Genomic DNA, 18,347 nt, shown 5'->3' with positions numbered 1-18,347 from the left:
GGTGTGGAGAAAAGGGAACCCTCTTTCACTGTTGGTGGAAATGTAAATTGATACAGTCACTATGGAGAACAGTATGGAGGTTCCTTAAAAAACCAAAAATAGAACTACTATATGACCCAGCAATCTCACTACTGGGCATATACCCTGAGAAAACCATAATTCAAAAAGAGTCATGTACCACAATGTTCACTCCAGCTCTATTTACAATAGCCAGGACATGGAAGCAACCTAAGTGTCCATTGACAGATGCATGGATAAAGAAGATGTGGCACATATATACAATGGACTATTACTCAGCCATAAAAAGGAATGAAATTGAGTTATTTGTAGCGAGGTGGATAGACCTAGAGTCTGTCATACAGAGTGAAGTAAGTCAGAAGGAGAAAAACAAATACCGTATGTTAACCATATATATGGAATGTAAAAAAAAAAGAAAAATGGTTCTGAAGAACCTACTGGCAGGACAGGAATAAAGATGCAGATGTAGAGAATGGACTTGAGGACACGGGGAGGGGGAAGGGTAAGCTGGGACGAAGTGAGAGAGTGTCATTGACATATACACACTACCAAATATAAAATAGGTAGCTTGTGGGAAGCAGCCACATAGCACAGGGAGATCAGCTCGGTGCTTTGTGACCACCTAGAGGGGTGAAATAGGGAGGGTGGGAGGGAGACGCAAGAGGGAGGAGATATGGGGATATATGTATATCTGATTCACTTTGTTATACAGCAGAAACTGACACCCCATTGTAAAGCAATTATACTTCAATAAATATGTTAAAAAACAAGTGAATAGCATATAAAGAAAAAAAGTTTGTAAATTTCTTAGACGATATGAACTATGTTCCAAGGAAATCCATGGTGACTTATGACTTTGAGGAGAAAGCACATTTTTTAGATGAACTTACGTTAGCAGATTACAAAAAGAGAGATCGTAATCAAAGGAAAATCAAAACAGTTTAGATAATCTGAGATGATGATATAATGTCTTAAAATTAAAACAAGCATCCAACACTTGTTAGCTTTCAAAACAACTGAATGGAAGAGCAGATAAAAAGATATTCTGCAGAAAAGAAAGCAACAAAATGCTTATTTCCACTGAACATTTTGATATATTGCAGGTCCCAAAACACAGGTCACAAGGAAAATGTGCCTCACCTGCCAAAATAATCACCAATACTGTTTGAGAGTAGGAAGAGCCCAGCCCTTTAAAAAAACACAGAGATTTTAAGCCCAGTACAAAGAGTATTATCCTTTCCCCAAAAGATTATTACTCTGATCTGACAAAGATATTTATATTTCCTTAAATATGGTATTACTTTCACCATACTGAGCATCCTCCTCACATCAAGACCACGGGAGAGAACAAGGGATGATGGTGCCTGCCATTCTGAAAGTGAACCACTGAGTGCGCAGCAGATTAGAACTGTTCTGCCTCCCAAAGACCTTCTTATTTTGCTGACCACAGCGGGCTGCCCCAACCCCTGAAATCTTCCTTATTTCTTATCCTCTATTAGACTCAGGGCACATCTAAGCAGATGCTACTCCTGGCGCAGTCCCTGGATTTTACTAACTACAGTTCTGCTGGGAATTGGTAGATTGCCTTTGAGAAACTTGCTGTTACAAGAGTGGGGTGACTTGACTTTGAAATCAGCAGTGAAAAAGCTCCACAAATAAAAATGGAGATGCTGAAACTCAGAACTGTTTTAAAGCAGGTTGGGGCAGTCACAACGGGGTACAACTGCCAGAGTAGACCACTTTGGTGCCAGCACACATTTAATTTTCCTCATTAATTTCTCATGTTATAATTGTTTTGCTACATGATAGGGAAGTTTCTTACAGTCATGTGGAAACCTGAATGATGACTGTGCAGGGGAAAAGCAGACATAATGTGGTCTGGGAATTTTTAAACTTTGTTCTTCAATTGTTTTAAAACAAAAGTGTCATTGTTCATTTTTGAAATTGATCTTATTTTCTTTCTTCCTTTTAAGATCCAGGATGTGTTGTTTATTTTTATATGACCATCAGGGAACTCTAACCGGAAATTCTGAAATCTTAGTGCACTTGAAAGCTTTCTTTTTAAGTATGGGTGCTGAAAGCATAATTTAAGGGGTCAATAGCCATATGGGGACAAAGCAAAAATCCTTGAAATGAAAGAAGAGGTATGAATAGTGTGGTTATAAATTAAATTCAAAATTGGGATAAATATACTGACCAAAAGGCCAAGAGAATTAATATTTTAGTAGTTAAATTATTTAGGACTAAGGCACAGATGGTGACATAAGTCATAACAGGAAGGTACACGTGGATATGCTCTTGTCTGATCCAACTTGTTTAATATCCCAACATACAGATCACCAGGTGTTCCTCACCCCTATTATTTATTCTGGTGATGGCATCCATGCTGTCATTCAGTAGGACAAGAGGACTGCTCTAAGAGTCAGGAAACTTGGCTGGTTCCAGTTCTAGAAACTTGTTGTGGGACCTCGAGGAAGTGACTTAACTTCTGGCTCCAGTTTCCTCCTCTTTCAATGATATTAGTGGCACGATGCTTTCTAGGCTCTTCCCATCCTAACAGTCTAAAATTCTATAAAGCTGCCTGCTGTTTCATACTGGTTCCATGCTATGAAACTTTGGGCAAAGTATTTAACATCTCCACATTTATATAAATTAGATTAATAACCAGTGGCCTGCCTGGTTTGTAATATAGTTGAAAGGAATAAAGGTGGAAATATGTATGAATATACCTTGTAAATCATGGAAGCTTTATTTTTATTTATTTAACTTTTTAAAAATGTACTTTTTTTTAAACATCTTTATTGCTTTCCATTGTTCTGTTAGTTGCTGCTGTATAACAAAGTGAATCAGCTACATGTATACATATATCCCCATATCCCCTCATGGAAGCTTTAAAGTATTAACATTGTTTTTCAACTGAGTTAGTAGTCATTGGAAATTCCAATATTTTTCAGTTGTAAGTAACATTTGTCCAATGTCAAGAGCTTTTTGAAAGCTGTGCTCTTTAAACTTGGGTTGAGATATATAGGAACCTTTCCTAATTTATCAGAAGATCAGTTCTCAGTGTTCTGAATATATGTCATAAAGCAAAATAAAATAAGTGGCAACTTGCCTTAATGACACTGTGAAATGCTTAAGGTGTCACTTTTCTCATTCAAATAAAAAAAATCAAATATGGTTTTAGATGTTTATTTTCTCCCTTTTAATAGACATAACACTCATAGTGGAAGCATTTTGGCCCTTGGAGATGAAGGACCAAAGGTGGGTGTAATCCAGTGTTGAGGGAGGGGAAAGTAAGACTAAGAGCTGTCTTTTTAGGTCAGAGTGCAGGTGAGTAACTGTTTAGGTTTAGGATAAGATGATGTTAATAATGATGAAACCATTGGTTTAGAAAAATAAGAACCATGCAAACATCTGACTGTTCCTATGAGGACTGAAAGATACCAGTTATCGGTTCAGCCCACTACCACCCTCCAAAACTTTCCAAAACTCCTTTGCCTTTTCCTCAGCACTCCCAGGTAATAACTGAGACAAAAGTGGAATTTCCTAGGAAAGGGCCAAAAATATCCTCAGACAGGGAACAGGAAGCATAAAAATATCTCTTAGGAGAGCACCAGTTGTTCAGTGATTTCTAGCTTGTGTTTGGAGCCGCAGCAGAGATGCTCAGAACACCAGCAGCTCTGTGCAATCAGCAATACGCACTGGCCCAGAGGCAGGTATATGTAACACTGAGAAACTGCCTAGGAAGCACTGATTTGAATGAGATTTTGGGCAATATTTTGGAGACCTGTCATGATTTAGAATATCAACTCGGAAGCCCCCAGCACCATGGTTCTCAAACACTGTAGGGCAGAGAATTCCTTTTTTCCCAGGGAAATCTCAGGTAGAATTCATCTATAAAACAGATTAAAAAGATGCACTGGTTGAAGGAAGAAGAGCCCCCACTTCTCGCTGCTCAGCCTCCCTCACCCCAAGTTATACCCAAGGCAATGCATTTCCATGAAGCCTCAGCTTGAAAGCCACTGATTTAGTAGGTCTTGTGTTAAAAGGTCTTTGAACCCAAGATTTTTTCCCACGATGTAATACATTTCTCCAAACAGCAGCAGCACCTCTGACTTCTCTGTCATCCTTGCTCTCCAAAACAGGGCAAGTCATCTGATAGAATCTCTGCAATGACCCCAGCGTCTGTTTTCTCCCTTCCAGACCATGGCCACCATCTAAATCCAGACCCTTCTTACTCGTTCCTGGACAATTACCAATACATGATATAAGTTACCCTGATTCTAGGCTCTCTGCTTCCTACTGCATCCTCCATCCAATAGCCCATGTCCAGATTAATGTTGATGAAGAATTCTCATTGAGCATCTTTTCTGCTCTGAAATCTTCAGTGGCTCCCTGTTATCCAGTACCACCAACTAGGACTATATCCCTTTCCAGAAGACCCCTGTGTCTTTTGACTTTACTTATCCTATCGCCTCAGCTTGAATTTTCCTCAATCTTAAGGATTCAACTCAAATGTCACCTCTTCCATGAATGCACTTGTGAACTTCCCACCAGGAGTGAACATTCCTTCTAAACCCTCCAAGAGTTTTGATAATATTTAGTTGTATTACACTACTGTTTACTTGTTTTATCTCTTTGACTGGATTCTATTCCTGTTTATATCATACAAAGCAACTTGGCTGAGGTAGTAGGTACCTTTTTAAAATAAGAGAATAAAAACATTAATGGTAATCAATCAAGTGTCCCTGAACACCTAAGGAATACAAGATGGCACTATAAGGCTGAATGTACTATTCTCCATATTTCAAAATATCTAATAAAAATTAATTGTGACACATTCATAAAAATGTACAATCAAAATGAAATGCTAATGAAATTTTTGTGTTTGTTTTTGCTTTTGGCTGAGGTTAATACAGAGTGATAACACTACTAATTTTACCAGAAGCTCTCTTTTGCTATTATACATTACTTTGCCTAATTAAAAAAAGAGTTACTGCTTACCATGCTTCCCCTGGTAGGTGTTACCAACTCAGTTAACACCCCTCCCCCATCCCAATTCATATGTTGAAGTTCTGTGCCTAATATGAGTGTATTTGGAGGTAGGGCATACAAGGGGCTAGTAAAGGTTAAGTGAGATCGTAAGGGTAAGACCTTAATCTGATAGAACTGGTGTTTTTATAAAAGAGGATGAGATCTCTCTCTCTCTCTCTCTCTCTCTCTCTCTCTCTCTCTGCATGTGCACAGGAAAAAGGCCATGTGAGGACTCAGAAAGAAGGTGGCCATCTACAATCCAGGAAGTGAGCTCTCACCAGAAACCAAGCCTGATGGCACCTTGATTCCAGACTTCTAGCCTCCAGAAAGGTAAGAAAATAAATTTCTGTTGTTTAAATCTCCCAGTGTGTGGTATAACGTTATGGCAGACTTAGCAAACTAAGACAGTAAGCAAAACATTTCAAAACCTGAAGCTAGAGGAATAGGAGAAGCAGTAGAGATTCTTGGGCATGATTATCTGGGGGACCTTCCTTTCTTCCAGGCTAACAGCAGACTCCACAAGTGACTGCTGCTAGCAGAGCTATCCTCCTGGTCCAGCAGGGTGGAGGCTACCTGGGTTTGTTCCAGACAGAATCACTGATGCCTTGCCTGGTTCCTCTCAGCTCTTAATCACTGTGAGCTGAATGAATAACTCACTTATTTCAGACATGTTGTTTTATATAGTGCTTGAAAATTTCTAGGAAAGTCCGTTCTCTAGTAGGTCTGTGTCTTTATTCCTGTCTTACCCCTTGGTTCTTCATGACATTTTTTTTTCTTAAATTCCATATATATGTGTTAGCATACGGTGTTTGTCTTTCTCTTTCTGACTTACTTCACTCTGTTTGACAAACTCTAGGTCTATCCACCTCATTACAAATAGCTCAATTGCGTTTCTTTTTATGGCTGAGTAATATTCCACTGTATATATGTGCCACATCTTCTTTATCCATTCATCCGATGATGGGCACTTAGGTTGTTTCCATATCCGGGCTATTGTAAATAGAGCTGCAATGAACATTTCGGTACATGACTCTTTTTGAATTATGATTTTCTTAGGGGAAGGGTGAGCTGTGACAAAGTGAGAGAGAGGCATGGACATATATACACTACCAAACATAAGGTAGATAGCTAGTGGGAAGCAGCTGCATAGCACAGGGAGATCAGCTCGGTGCTTTGTGACCGCCTGGAGGGGTGGGATAGGGAGGGTGGGAGGGAGGGAGACACAAGAGGGAAGAGATATGGGGACATATGTATATGTATAACTGATTCACTTTGTTATAAAGCAGAAACTAACACACCATTGTAAAGCAATTATACCCCAATAAAGATGTTAAAAAAAATTAAAGTTAAAAAAAAATAACAAAAGCAATGAAAAGCAAAGGTTAAAAAAAAAATTTCTAGGAAAGAAGTTAACAGCTTATGTGTCTTTTAGGTCTGACTTGAATCCTTTCAGTTGCCAAACTCCATTTCTTTCCATATTTTCCTTTATAAAGAAAAAATTTTAAAGATAAATAGCTTCTAAGACTTCATTCAGTTTTCCTATGATTGACATACTTTGTCTAATCATTTCCCCTGAGATCCTGCTTTTACTACAGTTCAAGTTCTTTCTTTAGCCTTCTATCAAGTTCTTTTAAGTTGTAGGTCCCTAATGTAAACTCAGGATTCCACTGAAATGACTAATGCTTAGCATATTTGAAGATACATAAATACATATACATTCAGATATTATGTCAATCTTTATTCCTATTATGCCTAAAGAAGAACCTCCTATTGTTATTGAGATGATAGAGTGAGTTTACTCTATAACTTGAAAAACAAGTCAAAGTATAAACATACCACTAATTTAAATGTTCTTTAAATAGACTCATCAGCTTCTAAGACCACTCTGGCATTCCTGGATGATACTGGGGACCCTTGTTAGCTGAGCTATTGTAAGACACTCTGAGATTTAGAAACAGACATTAGAGGGTCATTTACAGGACAGAGATTAAGAGCTTGGAGCCAGATTCCCTAAGCCGTGATCTTGGGTAAATTACTCAACTTCTAGATGACTCAGTTTCCTCAAGTGTAGAATAGTGCTAATAGCAGTGCCTTCCTCATTAGCTTATGAGCAAAATTAATAATACACATAGAGCACCTCAAACAATGCCTAGGACACAGCTAGTGCTAAGCAGGTGGTTAGGCATTAAAATCAAAAGGGTGACAGCTGTCCTGTAAGGCTGTTACAGAATAACAAGGGGCCCTCTCAGGGCTGTGGCTGCATCAAGGAGGCCTGGAAGGGGCCAGGAGAATGGAGATGAGTCTGCTGATGCAGGAGGAGGCCGAGACCCTGTCTCAAGAGCACTTTCCTGCAAATCTCAATCCCTCTAGAGAGGTTCCATTTTGAGGGCTAGCCTTGGCAATTCTCATTCTGGGGAGCTAGCTCTTCCATATCTCTTATCAAGTTTCTTTCTAGTTTAGGCCAGAGACCACACTCCTCACTCCCCGAAGACACACTATCCTGAATTAGAAAGCTTCCCTTGTTAGCAAGAGAGAACGTTATAATCCCACTATTTCCTAAGAGTCTGGCAATGCCCTGTTTCCAAGAAGGTTCCACAAGTAAATTCTTCCCGTCTCTGCTCCCTTCCCCTCAAGGACACAGATCTCCAGTGGTCCTGTTTCTAGGCTGTGTGTGCTGGGAGTAGGAAACCTTCCTTATCATTTCATGTCTGTCTTTTTTGTCTGTTTGTTTGATATCCTCTAAGCATTTTAACAAACATTAAAAATATTATTCATGTCTTTCTTTAAATTCCCTTCCTGAACACCTGCTGCGTGCGGGCCAGGGTTTCAGGAAGTGATGTTACCTTCTCAGCTCCTCCAGATGCCTTGAAGCAGCAATTTTCTTTGAAACTTGATTTTTATTCTAAAGTGCACCTTTCCAGGCCGGGGGCTAGTACCCCGGTGGGCCTATGAGCTCTCTTACTAGCCTCATGCAGCCATGATTTGGTTTTATTTTATAGGCCTCTCTATAATTATGTAAAAAATGCTTCCCTTTTCTGGATTCTCAATTTCCTGAAGTCCATTAAAATCTAAGCCCAGCTGCATTTTAGAGACTAGTGCTTCTTATGCTTTAATGTGCATGTGAACAACCTGGGCATCTGGTGAAAATGCTGATTCTGGAGTGGGACCTGGGAGTCTGCATTCCCAGTACGGGTCCACGTGCTGCTGGTGCCGCTGTCCTTGGGCCACATTTGGGGCCTCCACGATTTCGACCCCTCCTCCCCACAGTCATTCACACCCCCAGGGCAGGCTCCCTCACACACTGGCGATTCTGACTTCCAGAAAGGTCCTTTAAAATATTTGCTTCCAAATGTTGCATTCTGCTCAATCTAGAGCAGGCTATCAAATTAAGCTTCCTCTTTACCTTGTCATGAAGGCTTAGTTGGTGGCATTATTGTGTCTACTATAATGCAGTGATTTCAGTTGATGTTTACAGTGAATTAATAATCCCTCACTGGCTCTTCCTTCCTTTTGTGCAGAGTGAAAAGACATTCTTCTCTCTGGACCCTCTGTCACATGTCACTTAAGTTTTAGAAGACTCAGGGACACAAGTCCCCATGTCCCTTATCTCATCCATTGTCATCCTTCTTGTTTTTCCATGTGGAGCTTCATGCTTAGGGTCACCCTGAAGGGTCTGGAGAGGGCAGATGGCAGCAGGAACCCTGGCATGGGAGACCATTAATATTCATTGGACACACTTAGGTGTCTGCACCGGATGCTGGCTGGGAAACCTCCTGGGCGTGTCATCTTGGAAAGGCTCCTGTCAGTGGCTGGGCCAGTGCTCTGTCCTGCAAACCATTCTCAGCTCTGACCCTGAAGGAAGCAGGAAAAAGGACTCTTAAACCATCCCCACCCAACCCTCTTAACCAGATCAGGACCCTGTGTTTCCCTCAGGTTCTGGATACTAAATCTTGGGGTTCTAACTAGGACAGCAGCTGTGACTCTGAGTGATTCTGTTCCTTAGGTCAGCTCCCCTTTAAGTAGTTTACAATTTGATCTATTTATTAGCCAGTTATAGAACTTGGTTGCTTGAAGTAACCTTGATTTTGTTTTGTTCTTTTCAAGCTGTCCCAGGAGGTGAAGGGATTTACCCAGGTTCCTTTAACTGTTAAGGGTAATCTGGCTGTTAGTGGCATGGCCATGAACAAGAATAGTTAGTTCCAGACTCACGGTTCAGTGCTTTTCCCACTCCACTCAATTCTGGGAGACTCTCCTAGTGATAATTCAACTTAAGGTTTACTAGAAACAATGAAGAGTAAAGTGATAGTATATTAGAAGTAAACAATTCTTCTCTTAAAGATATATCTGTGTATATATATATATATCTGTGTGTATACATATATATATTTTATTAAAAAATATATATTTTACTTAATGATCCCCAGTTCTAAAGCTAAGGATGATTCAGTTGATTGAAATAATTTGAAAGAAAATAAGGCTGGAAGTCAGAAGACATAGTTCCTGGCACTGCTGCTAATGAACTTTGTGTCCTTGAGTGAAGCACCCCAACCCCTCTGAAACCCAGCTTCCTTACCTACAAAATGAGAGGGTTTGAATCTCTCAACTCTCTTTCTAGATCTAACATCCTATGATCCCTTTGATTTTATGGTTCCCAGTGCAAGGTCCAATAGAGTTATACATCCAATAATAACCACCCACTGGCTCCGCATTCAAACACGTCTCCTCTATGCTGAATTCTGTGCTGCAATAGAGGCTTCAGGGCTTGTCCCTGATGAGAGGAATTTCAGGGTGTCTGCTGGCATTGATCACAACAGACAGCAATTCCAAGGGAACAATATAGAATGAGGCAGTTATTCATTCACCACAAAGAAACACTGGCCCATCTCCAGGCATTCAGACTCAGTTCAGTCTCCAAATAACAGGCATTTAGCACCTCACCTGTGACCTGGGGATTAACAGAATCACAGATGACAGAACTGCTCTGCTGCTCCTAGGACTCATGGCATATCGGCAGGAAGAGAGGTTACACTTAGGGCACACTTAGCTTGTCAAATTATATCACTGATCATCAAAGGGAAACATACACACTGTGGCTGTGAACCTTGAAAGGCACTGTGGAATAATTCTATGTGGAAGAAGCAGCCAGCCATGATTTTAAACCCTGAATTTGTGCTCTGGCTCTTGCAGTGATTCTAGATGGTTCTACAGCCCTGGCATCCCACGGTACAAGGCTTTTTAGACATTTATCTTGCCTTCTGCTTGTGTCTATATTATGCATTCCTTTGGGTCGACATTTGGCTTTACAGAGCTGCTCAGTGCAGTGTGCCATGTTGCAGTTCACTTTGTAAACAGACAACAGTGTTGCATGTAACAGTCACGTCCAAGGTGAGTTTTAGTGAAGACATCTTTGATCTCTAGACATCTTGATTTCCTTTAAAGTAATCATGCCACTCCATTTAATGGAAGGCATAATTTCAAAATAAATATTAATATACAGAATCTGCACTGTGCTCAAGCATCCTTTTAGCTGTAGTATGCAGCATGGATCACTGCTCTAGTCTCCAAGGGGCTTGGGTTAATGCAGCTGTTAATGTTATGGGATTTCTCCAACTCATTGGTTCTCATGGAGTCATAAACATTGATATTTTACTCCGTTTAGGTAAACACTAGATCTCTAGCCTCCAGCAAAACACAACACACAAACTAAGAAATTCCTGGAAGTGAAAAGAGGGCCATATTACATGTTACTTAAAGTACATTTGACCACCCCCACGCCTTTTTTTTTTTTTTAAGAGAATTTGTTTCTTCGTGTATTTTTTTTTTCCATCATGTAGAGGATTTGGGCTTGAATATGGACAGTTTCCCACTACCAGTCAGCCTCAGAATGCTGTTTTCTCCAAGTTTCTCATGATAAAAAGACTCAGATTCAGAGCTGACTGCCTGGCAGCTGAATTTCATTAAGACTTTGATGGGAAACTTAAGTTGGAATTACAAACATCTGTGGTTAAACTTCCCTTTAGTAAACCATTTCCCAGAATTTAACTTTACCACACTAGGAGCAAAAAGAAAAGCAATTGAAAAAAGAATGCTGCTTTTTGGCAAATGCTGGAGTAGATATTTAAATATTCTTCTATGTGGTCACTATATCTCAGTCAAGTAGCACATTATTTGCTTTAGAAAACACGAAAGTAATTGTTTGGAAATGCTAAGTTTTGGAACTCAAAGCATGTACTGGCAATCTGATTTTAATGGTTTCTAACCAATCAAATGTCTCATAACTATGTCTGGCCATCATTATATTTATGTGGTTACTTTGAGCAAGGAAAAACCCTAAAGGAGAGGAGTGTTTTTGGCATTATATGCTTCAAGAATCTATGACAAGTCAGATTTTAGAATTTAATTGTGAAAGGGAAAAAAAAAAGGTTATAGTCCTTGTCATAGCAAATATGCTGGGTTTTTTGTTTAGTTTTTTGGGTATTTGGGAAAACTCATTCATTTCTCTTAACTGCTCAGATTATCCTATTTCTGGGGAAAGGTTATGTTTAAAGAACCATTAGGGATACAATTATTTTAATAGTTAAACTAGTCTCCTTCTTGTCCAGTGTTGGATAATCAGCAAATTTGTAAGCAAAAGTTGAAAGTAATCAAATTTACAGAATAAGCAAAAATTTAGATGAAAATAGACTGATACTACAAATCTGAACTCGCAGGTAGATAAAAACAGATAATGGAAGAAAAAGGGTGAGGAGGGAGGGGGAGAAGAGAGAATGAGGGCAGACTGAGTTAGGCAGCTTATACACACAATTTCACTTAAATTTCACAAATATCTTGCAAAGAAAATACATTTGTATTCATTTTAAAATCAAACAGACGGAGCCTCTGAAAAATGCGCTAATTTGCCTAAAGTCAAACAGCTAGAAAGTAGGGGAGCTGGATTCATAGCACATCTGTCTGGCTAGATGCCCACATTGTGCCTTTGATGAAAGGTGAATTTCAAATGTCGTAAAGCAGAGGACTGCAAATAAACAGTCCTCAGATGTGCTTCCCACAGGGCATTAAAAAAACTGAGTCAGCAATTTCACTTAAGAATCCAGATTCTGTCTTCTTGTAAAAAAACAGAAGGCCTGGCAACACAGAGAGGTGGGTGCCCTCTGGAAGAGGCATCCCGTCCTCTGCTGTTGCTTGGGCCCCACCACTCACAGGATGTGTTCCTTTCGCTACCCAGTTATTTTTTGCTCGGCCTCCGTAAAAATCTGAGTTTTAAAACTGTCTCTGTTCCGTAGGATCAGCAATTCCACCTCTAGGTATATACTCAAAAGGACTGAAAGCAGGGACTCTGATGGATAATTGTAGACCAATGTTCATAGCAGCACTATTCACGGTAGCCAAAAGGTAGAAATAACTCAATGTCCATCAACAGACAAATAAAATGTGATATTACATACAGTAGAATATTATTCAGCCTTAAAAGGGAATGAAATTTGGGCAAATGCTACAACATAGATGAACCTTGACCACGTTATGTTAAGTGCAATAAGCCAGGCACAAAATGACAAATACTGTAGATTCCACTTATATGAGATACCTAGAGTAGTCAGATTCATAGAAACGGAGAGTAGAATAGTGGTTGCCAGGGCCTGGGGAAAAGGCTAACAGGAATTATTGTTTAATGTGTATTGAATTTGAGTTTGGGAAGATGAAAGTGTTGGAGATGATGGTAGTGATGGTGATGGGTGGAGATGGATGATGATGAATGGTGAATTACCTAATGCCACTTAAAAATGGTTAAAATAATAAATTTTGTGTATATTTTACCACAATTAAAAAAAAACCATTTCTTCTGGTTAAATCTGAGAGCTCTGGAATTACAGCAAATGGAATTCTCTGTTTTCCAGCAGTTTTATAATAAATTCTATAAGATAGGCCATGTAATTTATGCTACTCATCTAGCAAGCACTGCATAAATGGTCTTTGAATGGTATTTTATATATATTCACTTTAAGAAATTATCAAACTTTGACTAAAATTGTTCCTACAGATAGTTATATTTACCTCACCACAGTTTTCTAGATATTCTTGCACAGTTGAATTACTTTCATAAACTCCTTCCTAGCTGGGCCACTTACCAGGCAGGTTGCCTGGGCAAATGCTTTGTGCCTCAGTTTCCACGTTTGCAAAATGAGATAATAAGTACGCCAATCCCACTGAACTGTTATGAGGGTTAAAGGAAATAACTCATGGAAAGTGCTTAGACCAGTGTCTGGCACGTGGTAAATACTCAATGAGTGTCATCGATAAGCCACGCTATTATTATTATTACCATTACTGTATTCCAGTCCTTCTAAAATAATGTTTCCTGGGAACTTTCTTTGGTGTTTGGTGAGTAAGTGTCTGTGCCCTACTGGCCTAGCCCAGGAGTAATACTTTTTCCACAGTAGCCCCATGGCACTTAGCTGATAGCTGCTCTTACAGAACATAAATTCATTCTGCTTTATATAGTGGCTACGTGTATATTTTTCTGTCTTAGATTGCTTACTCCTTGAGGGTAGGGATGTGACTCTGCCTTCTTTCTGTCCCGCCTGGTGCCTGCTTTATTACTGTGTACATGGTAGGTCTCCAAACCTGCTCTTTGGATGGTATTAAGTGAGTGAAATAATGACTGCATGCCAGGCTGGGGGTGGGGTGTGGGTGTTAAATTACCAACTGCTCTGTTGAACAGCGGTATAGAATGATGGCCTAGGCCAGTGACTGGAAGTCTTGATGTTGTTCTACAAAGCCTTTCTCAAAGTAAGGGAGCAAGATAAGGCAACGGAAAGCAGATAGTGAAAGGGATCTGAGCTGTCTTTTAATAAACATACTACAATCCTTTAGTGGCAGGGCACCTAACTACGTGTTGGAGCATGGGATCACAGATCAACCATGAAGGGTGTCTAGAAGAAAAGTCCCGCAAAATTAGTCTAGTTCATATTGCTTTTTTTCCCTTAGCAAGCAAGTTTGTCTAGCGTGAGGTACATTTGTGGTTCATGGGGCACGAATCTTCTTGGAGGGAAGCTAAGAACAGCAACTGCAAAATCCAATCAGGTTATCAGGAGATAAACTCCTGGTTTCCCCTCTCAGGGAAGTTTGCTCAGTATTGTCAATTATTTCCCTTATTTTCTCAATAATCTACCAAAGGCAGTAACAGCACCGTCGCCTTCCACCACCTCCCGCTTTGCCCTTCCAGCAAAGTTCCCACTCCTCTCTGAGTCTCTGGGTGGCTTCTTTCCAGCCACGAAGGATATAGACAACAGGGATATGGCAATATTAAGTAAAATAGCACCATAAAATAAAGTTCTGAGAAATATTCCCAACTAAGGTTTTCTTTTAATCAACCTCTAACCTGTGTTCTTGACCTTGTTTAACTCCTGCTTCTTTTTGATAAACAAGAATGTCACTCTTCCTAAGGACACTCTGATACCCTCTCCTGGGGGACTGTTCCCATCTCCATCCCTGCGTCCCCTCCCATTCTTCTGCATCTCCGTATTGGCCAAGAAGACTTTTGCCTAGTTTCACTTGCTATAATGTGTATAATAAAATTAAGTCTTTCTTTTCTTAAATGTGGAATATTAGAATACTAAATACACTTTTTGACACTACCTAGTTTCCCCTTTGCCCACCCCCACCTGCTGAGAATCATTGTTCTCACCATATACTCAGAAATAATGGACTCAGTAAATTATCTGCTTGTAAAAAAGCAGATAGTAGGAAAATCCTACCAACTAGCACCCATGGTGCTCCTGTTTTCAAATTCTCTGCATCCTGGAGGAGCTTGTGCTTATTTTAGAAGGAAAGGAGGGGCGTTCCTTCTTAGTCAGCCCATGCTTCCCATCCTTTTATTCAGTGCATGTTGAATGTATTTGTTCTCCTAACCCACACTGTGCACCAGTATGCCCTAGTCTGTGCTGAGGGTGGAGAGGATGCCAGTCCTGCTATGGAGGGGCGTGGGAGAGCCTTAGGAAGGCCGTCAGCCTAGCACCTCCCACTGCTCCATGCTTGCTTTACTAGTTTTCTTTCTTCCCTTTGAAGGAGAATTGAGGAATGACCATTTATATATATATCCGATTCAAATAAAATGAATGTATTTTTAGAATATCCTTCCATCCACCTCTCCAAACGCCCGCGAATAATGTCTTGTATGAGTCCATGTTCTCTTTTTCTCTACAGATGAAATATAACCTCCTGAACCAATTCAGTGGAGTGGTTGTACCATGTTATTAAATCTCCAGAATGTATTTGCTTTCAGGTCTCCGTACTGGCTATAAAAAGCATGGGAAACCCGAATGGTGGGGCGTTGGAATCGCTGTGGGACTGCAGGCTGACTGGAGGGCATTATGTGAAACTATGCAGTGGGAACATAATTACCCCAATCCCACCCTTTCTACATCATATGACCCTCCAGAATGACTAATAGATTCTTTCTGTTTCCCTAAACCAGAAGCCTCAACGGGCATTCTGGACCTATTAGTCTCCGACAGTATTACAAATTTAACACACTACATGACATTCTTTTTGATTGGAAGGATACAGACAAGCAATATTAAGTAAAATAGCACCATAAAAATAAAGTTCTGAGAAATATTCCCAAATAAGGGTTTCTTTTAATCCAACTAGCCATGTATTTTTTATAATAATAATAAAGACAACACGTAGGATGTATTAAGCATTTATACATGTTAGTCACTGTGTTAAGTCCTCTATGTATTTTATCTAATTTCATCACAGTAACTGTATGAAATATGAAGTAGACATCAATAACTTATCTAAGTCTCAGTTTCTTTATCTGCAAGTTGGGCATCTGTAGTTTGCCCAAGGTAAGGAGCAGGCAAGCTGAAATTTGAACTTGGGACCATCAGACTGCAAAGCCTGCAATCTAAAACCCTCTGCTGTGCTGCCTTCATATTATTTCACTGAACATACGAGTATATAAGCAGTTGCTCAGGGTTTCAGCAATAAATTTAAGGTTCCCTAAAAAATCAAATAATTATTTTCTTACGTTTTGTGAGATGAGAGTTACAAAAAGTTATGTGTGCCTGTCTTTTTAGAATTAGCAGGTAAAAAGATAGGATGCCCAATAAACTGAATTTCAGATAAACAGTGAAAAAAATTTTAGTATAAATACATCCCATGAAATATTTGAGACATAGCCAAAATCTATTTGTTGTTTATCTGAAATTCAAATTTAATTGGGTGTCCTGTATTCTATCTGGCAATCCTACTCTTAAGCATTTCATTCTGGAACTTTCCACTCAAAGCAACAGGTGGAGATAATGCTTCCTGGGGGGTTGATTCCAAGCCTGTAGAGAAGTGAAGCCTTCTCATTGTGTGGAGTGTCTCCTGGTCTGGCTTCTCTGCATGTCTGAGTACAAAGTTGACCAGAAGGCGTGCCCCTCTTTCTCATGGGGATTACATTTCACACCACAATGGGAGTTGGTATGCTCTGGCCCTACCCATCCTCCCCTCATTTTGGGGTGTGGGTAGGGCTCACTCCTGGAGAAGGACCATCTTCATGCATATTATCTTATCAGTAGTTTAATAACTATGGTTATACTAACAATTAGTAGGACTAATGGCAATAACCAGACTTCAGTGCTGTTAGAAATGGCACTAGAAATGCATCAATGGCATTAGAAATGTATCAATCCACATAACTGCTTTGGTTCTATAGTTGCTGTAATCATAGCTATGGGTGTGTGTGTGTGTGCATGTGCGTGCGTGTGTGTGTGTGTGTGTGTGTGCGCGTGTGTGTGTTATTAGGTCAACTGCTCTTTCCTTTCCCATGAACTTAGGTGACTTCATTTTCCTCCTATTTAGCATCTCCCACGCCCTGGACATGCTGTTGTCCGTCTCGGCTCAGGGGGGTTCTTAAATCACTTACTCTGGATTCATCCACCTTTACCCAGTTTCTACACTTTGGTTATGCTTTTAACATAAACGCTTTTGCAAGGGATTCAAACAGCAGCTCTTTGAATAAGCATATCATCAGTAGCATATCTCCATCATTTTTACATTTGGGATGGGGCTTGATTTTCATCATGACTTCTTGTTTCTGGAATATAATGGCTTGTGTCTATTTAAGGTATCTGCTCTGCAGTTTCCTAACAGCTTCTTTAGTGCCCTCACCCACTCTTCACCCTCCCCTCTTGCAGAGGACCTTCTGTTTAATTTGTGACAAAAAGATTAGTCCTGCAGTATTGTTCCCACTGTCCTAACATCACAGAGGAGCAGGAAGCCAGTGACAGGGCACACACATTAAGTGGTGTGGCTTGACAAAAATGACTCTATTGGGACATAACAAGCGGCGGAAAGTCACTGACGTGCTACTGCAGCCCCAGCTGAGAGTCTAGCCTACTAACTCAGAGTATGCAGGACACATGCCCTTTTACCAGCTTGAACAGGGATGTGTTCCAAAGCCTCAGCTCTCAAATCACAAAGTCCAAATCCAACGTACAAAGTAAAACTCTTTATTTCAAGTTTCTGAACTGACCCGTCCAGGTGAAACTCATAAGGTGGGTGGGGAAGTGAAAGGGGGTGGGGAGAGAGGGGGACACAAGTGTGACACACACAACACGGGGCACAGGTGCCCCAGCAGGGTGACAATGGCAGGGGCACTGTACCTTGGCAGCAGGCGGCAGGCTTCCGGGAGCCACGCGGGCCTCGATGGTCTCAGGCGGGTCTAGTTGGCCGAACGCTGAGCTCCCTTCAATGTCAAAAGGAGAAGCGCTGTCGTCCTCAGACGCGGCGCGGGAGCAGGCGGCGCCCCAGAGGAGCCACAGGGGCAGGACTGCGTACCAGGCAGAGCTCAAAGCCATCTCTCCGCTGACATCCGACAGGGCTCTTCCAGGGGCTCGGCCACTGTTGGTCCTCGCCGGTCCCCACTGTGGTGCAGCGGTGCCTCACTTATTTTACCTTCTGTGCGTCTGCAGTATCCAGATGTGGGAACTCAAGGCAGCCCAGGCAGCAACTTAGTAGAAAAAGGAAGAGTGAGAGAGTAAGCCAGAGCCTGCTCCACCCCCCCCTTCTCTCTCTCTCTCCTCTTTCTGTCTTCCCCCTCCGTTTCTCTCTCTCACTTTCTCTCTCTCTCCCCAGAGGATCTCGCTGCAGAATGTACAGATGGATGGAGCTTAAAGCTCAGCATCAAGAGGCGGATGCGTTTGGGGCGAGCCCCGCGAGCGCCGGCCACCTCCTGTCCCTGGCGGTCGGGATTGAGGGCTGCGCTGTCCTGGCTTCCTTCCCACACCCATTTTCACCACTCCCTT

General features: G+C 40.9%; 1 protein-coding gene across 2 annotated transcripts in view; it reads right to left on the bottom strand.

Annotated features, from left to right (window-relative positions):
• The window catches only part of LAMA4 (laminin subunit alpha 4), a 150,524-nt gene extending 132,438 nt beyond the window's left edge, over positions 1-18,086 (bottom strand). For both annotated transcript variants that reach the window (XM_082855560.1, XM_082855561.1), the window contains exon 1: positions 17,706-18,086. In XM_082855560.1, the coding sequence (XP_082711686.1) occupies positions 17,706-17,900 (195 nt within the window). In that variant the 5' untranslated portion in view covers positions 17,901-18,086. The remainder of the gene's footprint in view (positions 1-17,705) is intronic.
• Positions 18,087-18,347: the final 261 nt, after the last annotated feature.

Source organism: Leucopleurus acutus (genome assembly GCF_964270905.1).
Source record: "Leucopleurus acutus genome assembly, chromosome: 15".
Lineage (NCBI taxonomy): Eukaryota > Metazoa > Chordata > Mammalia > Artiodactyla > Delphinidae > Leucopleurus > Leucopleurus acutus.
The sequence above is the reverse complement of the archived record's forward strand: the minus strand, read 5'-3'. Positions and strand labels throughout refer to the sequence as shown.